The 13616-nt window shown below is 39.7% G+C and overlaps 1 protein-coding gene across 1 annotated transcript in view; it reads right to left on the bottom strand.

Annotated features, from left to right (window-relative positions):
- Positions 4383-13616, bottom strand: part of VPS45 (vacuolar protein sorting 45 homolog) — a 70630-nt gene continuing 61396 nt past the window's right edge. Inside the window, exon 15 of the mRNA XM_005677696.3 lies at positions 4383-5403. Within this exon, the coding sequence (XP_005677753.2) occupies positions 5316-5403 (88 nt within the window). The 3' untranslated portion in view covers positions 4383-5315. The remainder of the gene's footprint in view (positions 5404-13616) is intronic.

The following is a 13616-nucleotide window of genomic DNA, read 5'->3' as shown; positions in this document are numbered from 1 at the left end:
CTCCAAAGCTCTGATCTGTTAGACCTAGTGGCTTTAAATATAAGCACCAGGTCGTGAATCTGAGTGAACTCCGGGAGTTGGTGATGGACAGGGAGGCCTGGCGATTCATGGGGTCGCAAAGAGTCGGACACGACTGAGCGACTGACTGAACCGAACCGAAGGCTTAAACATCCTGCTATCTGGTGTCTCTCCCTAATGCACTGACATGTAAAAATTCCACCCTGTCTACCACAGTGCCCAGAGGAGGCCCTGGCTGGAGGAAACTGCTGATCACTCCTAAGCCAATCTGCCTCGGAGCCCACACACCAACATCTTGGTGACTTCCTTTTTCCCCTCAGTATACATTTAATGGGAAGAGGAGAGAGGGAACCTAGTTTGGGTACTGGTTTCATCACTGCTCTGTGGCCTTTGGTCAAGTCGCTGAATTTCTTTGGGCCTCAGTTCCTCTGTAGGAACTGACTGCCAGTTCCACCAACAAGAAAGACAGGGGAAAACATGAGATGACCCATGAAAGTCCTTTCAAAATACAGTATTGCCCTCTAGGGCTAATTACTAAATAATAATGAGCTAAGGAACACACTGCCTGGCATATGGCAGGCACACAGAAACTTCCAAATGAATAAAAATCCCTGGCACAGAGGAGCAGAGGAGAACCTCTTTTTCAGAGATGTCTCAAGATTAAAAAAAAAAAAATGTTGGCCAAATTGAGGAGTGAAGTGGTCTTGGCTTTTTCTGGTATCTGTAAAATGAAGGAGGGGGTCTTCTCTTTTTTTTCCAGCTTCTCCTTTCTCCCTAATCCAACAAGATTCCTCTTAACCTCTTCTCATTTACATACTAATTTATTCCTCTATTTTAGACTGATATAGAAATGTATCCTTTTAAAATGCTCTCATATATAGTTTCTTTAAATCTTTAGTGCCACCTTGTGAGGTATAAATATTATTCCCACTTGGAAATGAGGAATAAATATTATTCCCACTTGGAAAATGAGGAAACGGCATGGCACGTCAACCGACTTGCCTGTTAACACAGCAAGTTACTGGCTAACTAGGTTAGAATCCAGGTTTTCTGACTCCACAAAGCCTAACACATACACAGTCCCCTTCTCACCATCTCTGTTTTCCACCCTCCGTGACAAATAGAAGGGGGAAAAGGGGAAGCAATGACATTTTATTTTGGGGGGCTCCAAAATCACTGTGGAAAGTTGACTGCGGCCATGAAATTAAAAGACGCTTCTTGGGAGGAAAGCTATGACAAACCTAGGCAGCATATTAAAAAGCAGAGACATCACTTTGCCAACAAAGGTCTGTATAGTCAAAACTGTGGTTTTTCCAGTGGTCATGTACACATCTGAGAATTGGACCATAAAGAAGGCTGAAGTGCTGAAGTGCACCATACAGAAGAGAGTCCCTTGGACGGCAAGGAGATCAAACCAGTCAATCCTATGGGAAGTCAACCATGAGTATTCATCGGAAGGGCCGATGGTGAAGCTCCAATATTTTGGCCATCTGATGCAAAGAGCCAGCTCATTGGAAAAGACCCTGATGCTAAGAAAGATTGAGGGCAAGAGGAACAGGGGGTGACAGAGTATAAGATGGTTCGATAGCATCACCAACTCAATGGACATGAATTTGGGCAAAGCCCGGGAGACAGTGAAGGATAGAGGAGCCTGGAGTGCTGCAGTCCATGGGGTTGTAAAGAGTCAGACAGAACTTGCTGACTGAACAACAACAACTACTTAAAAGTGATTTAAAAAAGAATGAGAAAACCCAAGGTATCTTCATAAGCGAGGAAACAAAATGTCTCAGTATACTCGTGAGAAAACTACCCTGCTTGATGTTTTGAAAGCTTGCTGGCCCAGGGAGATAGGAGTGGTTTGGACTTTTAAATAGGTTCTTGTTTATGGGGAAAAAAAATTAATTCAGGACTTGCCTCATCTTCCTTTAGTCAGCAAATACTTGAGTACATCCTGCATGCAAGTTACTAGAGTCTGCTGTGCTGTATCGGCAAGGAGCTGGAGCTTTGTGGAACATCAGGCAGGGGGACTGCTAAAATATCCAAACTCTCCAAAGTAATTTTCAGATTCCAGAACAGATGCTTGTGGGCTGGAGAACCTTCCCTGTCTATTTGCTCCTGAAGCTGTTACATAAATTTCTGGCTTTTCTTTCTTCATTAACCTGTACGGCTACACTCCCTCGTGTTATCGTCCTGCCCTGCCCTCCTTCGCTTGTCTGCTTTTGTCCGGTTACTCATCCCTTTCCATAAGCCATGCTCCTCCCCTGGCCTGCTCTTTAGGCTTTACTTCTCTCCAGCAGGCGAACCGCGTCGTGGCACCTGAATTGGGATCTATGAATTGGGACTGTTTCCAAAGACCAATCTTTAAGTAAGACATCTCAGAGTAGGAACTTATGGGTTCTTTTTCTCATTTTCATAGCACAGTCTCTTCAGTGAGCTTGACACTACCACACACACAAACCACAAAAATAACTCAAAATACCCCAATTTCCTTCTTTGGTGGAGATAAGATACTGGGGGTACTTATGGTGGTGGGTTACTTCCCTAACTGCATTGCCATGGTGAGACAACTGTAAGCAGCTCTGTTCTTAAAGTGGCTACTTTATAAGTAACTTCACTTAAAAGAGGAAGAAGGGAGCCATTAGAGGTAAGGACCGTGAATTGCTGCCTGCACATTCACAGGCCAGAAACTGTTAGCCAGTTGTTTAGCTAAATACAAGCATCTTGGCTTTTGTAGAGTGAATGGGACTTAGAGGTTTTGACTAGGGCATTTCAATCTCCTAGAAGGGAGGTCATTAAAAGCATATGAGACCTTAATTAAAATGTTTTTAGAGATTTCTCCAGCAGTCCAGTGGTTAAGTCTCCAAGCTTCCAATGCAGGAAGCATGGGTTTGATTCCTGGTCCCAGAACTAAGATCCCACATGCCATGTGATGTGGCCAAAAGATTTTTTTTTAAACGATGTTTTTAAAGGGACAAAAAGAAAGGGCTGGTAATAATATTATCAGCTCTATAAAGCTTAAATAAAAATATGAATCTTTGATCCTTAATAAATGAAGAAATGCCATCTTCTGGTTTATAAAACACCCTGAAGGTAGGGCTCATTTCTTAAGGCTTAAAAAATTTTCCCTTTTTTTGGCTGTACCTTGAGGCATGTGTGTGGGATCTTAGTTCCCTGACCAGGGACCCCTGGAGTGGAAGCACAGAGGCTTAACCACTGACTGGACTGCCAGGGAAGTCCTTAGAATTTTTTTTTATTACTTATTTTAATTGGAGGGTAATTACAATATTGTGGTGGTTTTTGCCATACATCGACATGAATCAGCCACGGGTGCACATGTGTCCCTAGACTTCTTAATGTTGCTAGCTGAGCAGGCACTATGGAAGCAGGTGAATAATGAAGAGAACGATATTAGAAAAGTGTTCTTATTCCAGAGTTATCTTGCCAAGACAAAGACAAGCACAGGTAATCCTGTTTGGAAAAAGGTTTCTATTTGAAAAAACTATGTAACTTGTAAAATGCTGCATTTAAAACTTGTCTCCCCTAGCCTTAAAAGTAAGGCTGCCTTACTTTTCTTTATTATTTAAAAATAAAAGAGAACAGAACTTATTAGATCTTAGCCCTTAGCTATAATATGGACAAAAGCCTTAGGGGCTTCTCAAGAGTGTATGGTGAAACAATGGCCGAGAGCTGAGAGGAGAGGAAGGGGGAGATGGGTCCAATGACTCTTAAGCTCTTCCCTCCTACTTCTTAAACTGCTGATTAATGTAGTGGGAGGATGACAGAAATTCAGTCATTTTGTGTAGTGATTCGGTATCCCCTACTTAGAGACAGAATCCATATTATTTATACTATGTCAAATTACACTGGGTGGTTTACTATGTATCAGACATTGTTCTAAGTGCTTATATGTATTCTCTCATCTTATTTAGTCCTTACAATCCTATAAGGAGGAATTTAATTACTTTCTTTTTGTATTAATAGATGAGGAAACTGAGCCACTAAGAGACTTAATAACATTCCCAAAGTCACATAACTGTGACACAGATTTGAGCCTAGGCTATCTGATGCTACAGAAAGTTTATCAACATAAAAGGAAGGTTTAAAAATTTTGTGCCAAGCACCAGGAAAGGACTGTGGTAAAGCACACCATAATTTCCTGGTATTAATGACATTATCATTTTCCACTGCTTTCAAGAGAAGTGAAATTGACGCCAGAATATATTATTTGCCTTGACATACTTTACCTATCCTTTGGGTACAGGTCATGCCTTCTCTCTGTTTGGTGTACAGCCAGCTCATGCCTCATCTCATAAATTCCCATAAATAGTTATTAACCCCAAAGAAACAAAAACAAATCACTTGTATCTTTTCATAAAATGGATTTTTATTGTCTTCATACATGGTTTCTCAGTACCATAGAAAACTGCAATTTAGGGACAAACAATTTTTGGATGGTTTTTATAGAAATATGAGTTTTCAGAAATGATTTGTGCAGAAATGTGACATTAATGAAAAATAAAAGGGGTCAAGAGAAGAGAGAGAGTCTGTAGTATATGCATCTAATTTTTACTTTTTAAAACTCCTTTAAGCTCTAATCCTTTACTCAAATAAGAGCCCAACAAAATTAATCAGAAACTGAAGTGATTGTGCTATCAAATACAAGGAATACATTTTTTTGAACTGATACAAATGGTTTAACTTTGTTAATCAATTCCAAACACTGTAAACATCTGTATATACATACTTTTGTTCTTACTATTCAGTTTGCCTAAATTAAGTATGAGTTCATGAGCTATTTAAAAAAAATTAATTTTTATTGAAGTATTAGTCACTTTACAATGTTGTGTTAGTTTCTGCTGTATAGCAGTCAATCAGCTATATGTATACGTATATCCCTTCGTTTTTAGTTTCTTTCCCATTTAGGTCACCACAGAGAGTGGAGGAGAGCTCCCCGTGCTTTAGCTGTATACAGTAGGTCCTCATTAGTTATCTATTTTATACATAGTAGTGTATATAAGTCGATCCCAATCTGCTAATTAAGGAATACACTTATTTATTTGATAAAGAAACCATGAGAAAAGTGGATTGGAATGGGCTCAGACTTATTCTCAGCTCATCACCGGGAGTCTTGGTGTCTGTGCCAACAGTTCAGGAATCAGCAGGCTACCTGGATGTGGGTTATAACAACAAGCACAAAACCCACGGCTCTTCTCCAACACCCCTCTGGTCAGTGGAGAAAGCCTGCAGTGACGCAAGAGGGGAAGTTGCACCATTCGGCTCACCTCTCCATCACCATTTCATCTTCTGCTTGCTGACCTTGATGTAACCTGAGAGCTTTCCTTGCTTCGGCTGTGCAGTCCAGAAGCCAGAACTTCCTCTAGGAAACTGAGCAGTAGACTTGAGTTACTCAAAGGGGAAAAAGAAAAAAAAAAAAAAAAAAAAGGGCATCTCCCAAACAGAGTATCTTGCTTATAATATCTGCGTAGATGAAAGGATATCATGAGTAGAACACAAGAAGCACTGGTCTGCTATCTGGGTGCAGAATAGAGGCCGCAGTTGAGCACGAAAACGTCTGGACTGGGAGAGCGCCTTTTTGCACTTCCCCAGAGTTCTCACTGTGTTTTTAGTTTTAAACTTGCAGGATTTTTCAAGTTTGAAATTTCTAGTCTGGAATCCAGAATTTTTAAGGACAAGGCTGTACAATCTCAGAACCATATTACATCAGTACCTCTTACTTATACTCTTAAAACTGCCACAGAACTTTTATTGTGCCTCTCATCTATTCTTTATCCAATCTGCTATCCAAAGTGGCACCAATTTTCTAAATACAAGTTATATCCTATTGTATACTTTCTCTTCTTCTGCTTTAAAAACTTTCTTTTGCTTATAGAATCATACACAGATTAAAATTCAAGGCTCTTTATAATGTGGCCTAATAATAACTAATAGTTGTATTTATTTTATTCTGAGAATTGGTTTAAGCTATGTGTGTGTATACATATAAACAGAGTATATGTATTTATGCTATTATCCTCATTTAAAAAGTGAGAGATTAAGTGACTTGAGAAGGTCACAACAGCTAGTAAGTGGCTTAGCTGGGATTCAAATCCAGCTTTCAGAATCCACACAATACTCTCACTTGTCTGGTTCCATCTCTCACCAGCTATGCAGCTTATGTGCCTTTTGTGCCCAACCATTCATTGTTCCCTAAATGTGTCCTAAGCTTTCACACCTTTATGCTTTTGCTCTTATTATGTCCTAAGTCTTAAATGATTGACTACCCCTCCTTTGTCTGATGAAATCCCTTGTATCATTAAGGCTGAGGATTAAAGGCCACCTTTTCTGTGAAGGCTTCCCTAACTCTCCTCCATGCTGAACTAGTCACCTCCATCATTATCACTCTGTCTTAGAGCTGTTTTAATACCATATTATTATTAATTAGGTACTCCATACAGTATTGATGCCAAAACAGCCTGTGAGTTACTTAGGTTGGGACTAAGATTTATTCATCTTAGATCTTCAAGGTTTAGCACAGAGGCTGACACTTAGTAGGGGCCCAGTAAAGGAATAGTGAATAAATGAAGTGATTAAAATAGCCACTCATTGGCAAGAAAGCCTTCTCTGTAATACAGGAGTTTGGGAGGCAGTACTTAGAAGTATGCTGGACTCATTCTCAGGATACAGGTCTAGTAGCAGGCAGAGGGTTGGTGAAATGATCAGGTAACTTATTATTACCACAGTTGTGCAGTTTTAGACCTGGAAGATTCTAGGCTTAGAGAATTTAAATTCCAAACTCCTTTGCAAAAGAAGAAAATGGTGAAATAGAGGGAAAGGAGTAGAAGCTAAACTCATCTATTCATCCACTGAACACCTCTGTTAATAATGGCACCTCTGTCTAGCCTGGCTCTTTTTGGCCAGTTGGCCAGTAGACACTTTGAGGTCAGAAAATAAGTGTCAGGAAATGAGGCAGCATTTTTTTTTTTTTTGAAAGATAACACAAGAAGTCTTTGATTAGTGACTTTTGGTAAGAATGAAACAAATATGCTGGGAAACCCTATCAAAACCTATGAGGTGATCTTTGCTTCACTTGAGACTGTGCTACATGTACAAAGGAAAGGAGAAACCTTCCTGAAATTGTACTTAAAGATCCTGCTCTGTGGATCAACAAGACCCCACATTCTTGCCTGCAAAGAGAAAACACTCTTTATATCTGCTAGGCCTAATTTTGTTCCCCAGGGCTATTGTGGCTTTTTAAAAAGTATCTATTTGGGGACTTCGATGAGTCACTTCAGAATGCTTTAAAAATTATGGGTGATGAACATATTGGTATCTGTACCCCAAATTTAGACTGTTTAAAAACAACAGAACAGAATGATTTTTCTGCCCAGATTTGTTTTAAATCCATCTTACTTAAGCAAACTCAAAAATCCCCTTCCCCTGTGGTACTGTAACCCAGTCAATTCAGCTCAGTTCAATTAAATGTAACAGTATTTACTGAGCATCATTATATGGCAGGCACTGAATGAAGTGTATATAGGAACACTTGTTATGACTTCTAAAACTTTAAGGGACTCTCAGTCAGAGGGATACACAATCACAAAGTAACATGAGAGATGGTATAAACAGAGATGGTACCAGGAGCTAACCCAGTAGATTAGCACTATCGCTTGTCTTGGTTTGCTGTCATTTGGGGCTCTATGGATAGAAGGACGGTGGGCAGAAAAAAGCCCTAATTTTTAAAAGTCAAACTCAAAAAATCTTGCAGCACACATTGAAAAACAAGTTTCTTTACTTTAAAGTCTTTGGTAAGGGACTAGAGACTAACACAGAATTTTAAATTTTAATTACGAAAATAATTGAAAAGAATAACTGTGTTCCTAAATAAAGCTATATAACAATAGCTATCTATTCCTTTTAAAAAAAAAAAAACTATACTCCACAGAAGGAAATTACACATGAGTTTCTTACAACAAAAACATTAAAGGAATTTAGAATCAGATCTGAAGAGTGGTATAATGGAAAAAAATGAATGGAATTTCTAAGGAGCAAGAAAATAGAAAAAGACATTCTGAAAAATAATGAGAAAAAAATCCAAGATATTTGCCTTAATGGAGTAATAAGCTTCTAATTATAGCCAAATACTTAGCTGGATTATCGGAATGGGGGAGAGAAAAGGAACTTTCAGTAGCTCAAAATACTGATTACAGTTGTTAGAGCTACTACTATGTTTCATGTTTCTTTGCTTTTGCATATACTATTCCCTCTGTCTAGAAAGCTGTCCCATCCCTATTGCATTTTATCTAGTGGAACAATGCATCTTTTAAAACCCAACTTGCTCTCACAGTACAACGCCTCTAGGAATTTATTTGTTTTCGTATCTGTTTTCCATGTAAGCCTATGAGTTTTTTGGGGTACAAGTAATATATGAATATATTCTTTCTGTAAAAGTGTTAAATAGTATACATAAAGCTCGTCTTCTTTGACTCTTCTTTTCCCCAGTCTTTCCAGAGATAACAATATGATCAACAAATATTTACTAAGTGCCTATGTGCCAGGCACGATTTTAAAAGCTGTGAATATAGCAATAAGTGAAATGAAAAAATTCTGCGCTCATGGCATACATATTCCACTGGGGAAGGAAGAAAGATAAGCAAAATTGATAAGTAAAATGTAATAATGATAACAGTAAAAAAATCACTCACTACATGTGAAGTACAATTCTAATGAGATAGGAACCATCCTACTTCACAATGAAATTAAGGCACAGGAATCAAGTCTTATATCTTGAACACGACCAAATTGGGATACAAACCCAGATAATCTTGTTCTCTTACTCAAGAGAACAAGAGTTTGTTCTCTTAACCATGATGCTACACTGCCTCTCTGTATATGTTAGATGAAGAGAATGCTATGGAGAAAAACAAAGCAGGTTTGAAGGAGAGTTGGAGGTAATGATGGTGTTGTGAGATTTTAAATCCAGTGGTCAAGGAAGACCTCACTGAGAAACTGACATTGGAGCCAAGACGTGAGTAAAGGCAATGGAAGATATATCTGTGGGCTTCTAAGGCCTGGTATGTTCAGGGAACAGAAAGGAGGCAGGTGTAGCTGGAGTGAGGTGAGTAAGGTATTGGGTAGTAAGAGATGCGATTAGAGAGATTAAGGGAAGGGGATGGAGGGGAGAGTGAAGATGAGCTCATGTGAGGCCTGGTAATAAGGATTGTGATTTGTACTCTGAGTAAGATGGGAAACAACTGGAGGGTTTAGTGCAGGGATGTGACATTATGTACTTTCATAGATTCGCTCTACTGCTATACTGAGAACAGACTACAGGGTTAAAGGTCAGGGAAGTGATGGTGGTACAAATCAGGCAGTTGTGATGAGAGGGTATCAGGTTCTGGACATGCTTTGAGGGGAAGGATCATAAGATTTACTTGATAAATCAGCATGTAGGTGAGAGAAACAAGGGAGCCAGGAAGACAAGGTTTTTGGCCTAAGCAACTAGGAGAATGGATAAGTCTGAGGGAAGATTATATTTAAGGAGAAATATTGGAAACCTTGTTTGATTACTGTTAAATATGGATGTTTATTAGACATTCAAGTAGAAGTATCAAGTAGACAGTTGGACATATACATCTGGAGTTTGGGAGAGAAGCTCAGATTAAAAATAGTGATTCTCAGGACTTCCCTGGTGGTTCAGTGGCTAGGACTCTGGGCTCCCAATGCAGGGGGCCCAGGTTCAATCCCTGGTCAGGGACCTAGATCCCACATGTGGCAGCTAAGGAGCCCTCTTGCTGTAACTAAGACCCAGTACAACCAAATAAATAAATATTTTTTAAAATAGTGATTCTCAACGGAGAGGTGTTTTAGTTTATGTTCAGAGTACATCTGGCAATGTCTGGAAACATTTTTGGTGGCCATAACTGTGGGAGTGCCACTGGCCTCTGGTGTGTAAGGCCAGGGATGTTGCTGAACATCCTATAATGTACAGGACAGTTCCCCTCAACAAAGAATTATCTGTCCTCAAATACCAACAGTGCTGAGGTTGGAGAAACTCAGACTAGAGATGTAAATTTGGGAGTCACTAGAGGATATAATTTAAAGCCATAAGACTAGCAAGGAGTGAGGTGTACACAAGAAGAGAGGGAGTCCAAGAATAGAGTTTCAGGGACTTCAAAAACAGGAAAAATGAACAAAAGAGACAGAGAAGGAATGGCGAGTGAGGTAAGAGGACTGCAGAGTGTAGTTTCTAGAAGCTAAGTGGTAAAAGTCTTTCAAAGTGAAGGAACTGGTCAACAGTGTCAAATGCTGCTGAAATGTCAAGTAAAATGAGTACTAAAAGTTGATTCTGAGTTTAGCCACATGGAAATCCCTGGAACCACAACAAAAGTGATTTCGGGGAATGATAGGCATGAAAAGCTAAATGCAGTGGCTTAACAGAAGAGGTAAGATTTAAAAGAAGATACACGTTTAAGAGAATGTATAAGGAGAGGAATCAGAGGTCGTGAGAAAAAACAACTCTTGAAGAATTTTGCTATAAAAGAGAACAGAGAAATAGCATAGAACCCAGGAGGAGACAGGAGGTTAACCGAGTTTTTAAAGATGGGGGAAAAACCTAGCATGTTTCTGTGCTTCTATGAATGATCCAATAGGGTGTGAAAAACCCATTCAGGATTGAGAGAGAAGCAGGTCTGGAGCGAAGCCCTAGAGGAAGTGAGGGAATGGAATCTGGTGCCCAAGTGGGAGGGCTGGGCTCAGCCAGCAGCACTCACCACTGTGATGGGACGGAGGGCGGAGGACAGCGGCAGTGTGGGAGCTGTGCGGGTTCTCGTCTAAAGACTTTTACCACCTCGAATAAGAGCTTCTTGATCTGTGTATCCTCAATATAAAGCTGACACTGAATTAGGTATTTGCTGAATGAATACATGGATCAGATTTATATTTTTTAAAAGAAGTTAAGACCTCAGCTTAAATGTCACCTATTGTGCTAAACTATTCCTCAACATCCAGCAGCAATTTTATCAGTAGTAAGGGAACAAGGTGGCTTTGATATCTATGTCTGAAAATATTAAGAATCTCATACAGAGAGATCATACCGCTCTTCACTGGGTGTATACTTTACCCATTTAGAACTCATTATTTCTCAAATGCAATGTGCCTTTCCCCACCACCTACTGTCCTCAGTTATGCTGTTTTCTCAGTCCTGAATGCTCCTTCTTCCTATGGAAATCCAACTTACTCTTCAAGGCCTAGTTCAAATGCTATCTCCATGGCGAAGCATTTCCTGATTACGCTGCCAGAAGTAATTATTTCTTTTTTGGACACATTTTATTTAACTTACATACATTAACACTTCTCAAACTTCTGTACCTAAGAACCCCTAAACAACAGAAGAGAATCAGTGTATTAGTATTGAGGGTATAGTCCAAATTGGTTTACTAGCTTACATCTTTCTTTGAGGGCTGATATTTTGCTTTAAAAACACATAACAACTGTGTTATTTTTCATAAAAGGGCCTTTTAAATTTCAACATAAACATATTTTTATTTTTCGCATAGGAGTTGACCAGTTAAATTATTTAATTCTACTCCTAGAATTAGAAGTCCCCCCAACTTCTAAAGAAAACAGACATCCCAAAAGGTGTGTCATGCTTATTCTGTGCCTTTGTGTGACTCTGGTACTAATCATATCCTAATTTGAGAAATACAGGTTTGTTTGAGTTCTCCACCTGAACCATAAGATCATTAAAGATAGGGATCTTATTTTCTTTGTATTTTAGGCCCTGTCTTGGAAAAGTGAAAGTGAAGTCGCTCAGTCGTGTCCGACTCTTTGTGACCCCATGGACTGTAGCCTACCAGGCTCCTCCCTCCATGGGATTCTCCAGGCAAGAGTACTGGAGTGGGTTGCCATTTCCTTCTCCAGGGGATCTTCCCTACCCAGGGATTGAACCCGGGTCTCCAGCATTCCAGGCAGACGCTTTAACCTCTGAGCCACCAGGGAAGCCCAAAAGTACCTTATATAAAGCAGTTACTCAATAAATATCTTCCTCCCAAATAGTATAATCATAACAATCTGTCAATACCCTTGGCTCATATTTTTTTCTTGCTGTTCTGTGACTAAACCAACAGTAATAGCTGCTGCTGCTACTGCTGCTAAGTCGCTTCAGTTGTGTCCAACTCTGCAACAGTAAGCAAAACAAAAACCCAATAACTCAAATGTCTATGGACAGATGAATGGAGAAGCAAGCTGTGGTATATTTACACAGCAGAATGGTACACAGTACTGAAAAATGAATGAATCTTAGACATACGGTCAATGAAAAAGTATGATACAATTTTCTTTATTAAGCTAAAAAATAAGCAAGACTAAACAACGCTTGCTTATTCTATATTTAGAAATACATGGATTAGTGATAAAAATAACTCTCCCCATCAAAGCAATGGAATTAAACACAAAATTTAGGATACTGTTTACTTGTTGTAGGGAGATAAGGGATATAACTAGAGCACAACATACAGACAGATCCATGTTATTGGCAATTTCCCAGTCCTTTGGTGAAGGATCCAAGAGTATTCATTATATTTTCTAACTTTTATTTACATATATTCTTGTTGTTTAGTCGCTGAACACTTTTGGGACCCCATGGACTGTAACCTACAAGGCTCCTCTGTCCATGGGATTTCTCAGGCAAGAATACTGGAGTGGGTTGCCATTTCCTTCTCCAGGGGTCTTCCTGATCCAGGGATTGAAAATGTGTCTCCTGCATTGCTAGTGGATTCTTTACTGCTGAGCTATGAGGGAAACCCAAAACTACTATGTTAAGATGTAATTACGAAGAAGGCAGTGGCACCCCACTCCAGTACTCTTGCCTGGCAAATCCCATGGACAGAGGAGCCTGGTAGGCTGCAGTCTATGGGGTCGCTAACAGTCGGAGACGACTGAGCGACTTCACTTTCACTTTTCACTTTCATGCATTGGAGAAGGAAATGGCAACTCACTCCAGTGTTCTTGCCTGGAGAAACCCAGGGACGGGGGAGCCTGGTGGGCTGCCGTCTATGGGGTTGCACAGAGTCGGACACGACTGAAGTGACTTAGCAGCAGCAGCAGCAGCAGCAAGATGTAATTTTTTAAGATAAAAGCTTCTATATCTAAATGGTTTCTATACTCTGACGTTTCTCACAATCTTTAACACACTAATGTGAATCTCTCTACTTTCCAGGAGGATACAGTGATTTAGTTGTCCAAGAAACTTTAAAAAATATCTATCAATATCTCCCAAACAAGTTTCTATAGAACAAACCTTGGGAAACACTGAATTAAGATATAAAATATTTCCTTGATTATAACCAACTCCAGTGAGGTTACTTTACCCCATGATACTTTCTTACAAACAGTGTAACCACCTGTTGTAGACTACTCCTTCCCAGTTCCCACCTTAGTACCAGGACACCTGATTTAGGAAAAAATAAGCAAAGCAAAGCAAAACAAGTAAACAGGAGCCCTTGGTCTTACTTCCTCTCCCTCCTGTGAAGAAACAGGGAAAAAAAGCAACCAGTGGGATTCTGCATGTATCCAACACCCTGCATGTGTTATTCATGTGA

The sequence above is a fragment of the Capra hircus genome, chromosome 3 (genome assembly GCF_001704415.2).
Source record: "Capra hircus breed San Clemente chromosome 3, ASM170441v1, whole genome shotgun sequence".
Classification (NCBI taxonomy): domain Eukaryota; kingdom Metazoa; phylum Chordata; class Mammalia; order Artiodactyla; family Bovidae; genus Capra; species Capra hircus.
This window is presented reverse-complemented; position numbering and strand designations above follow the sequence as displayed.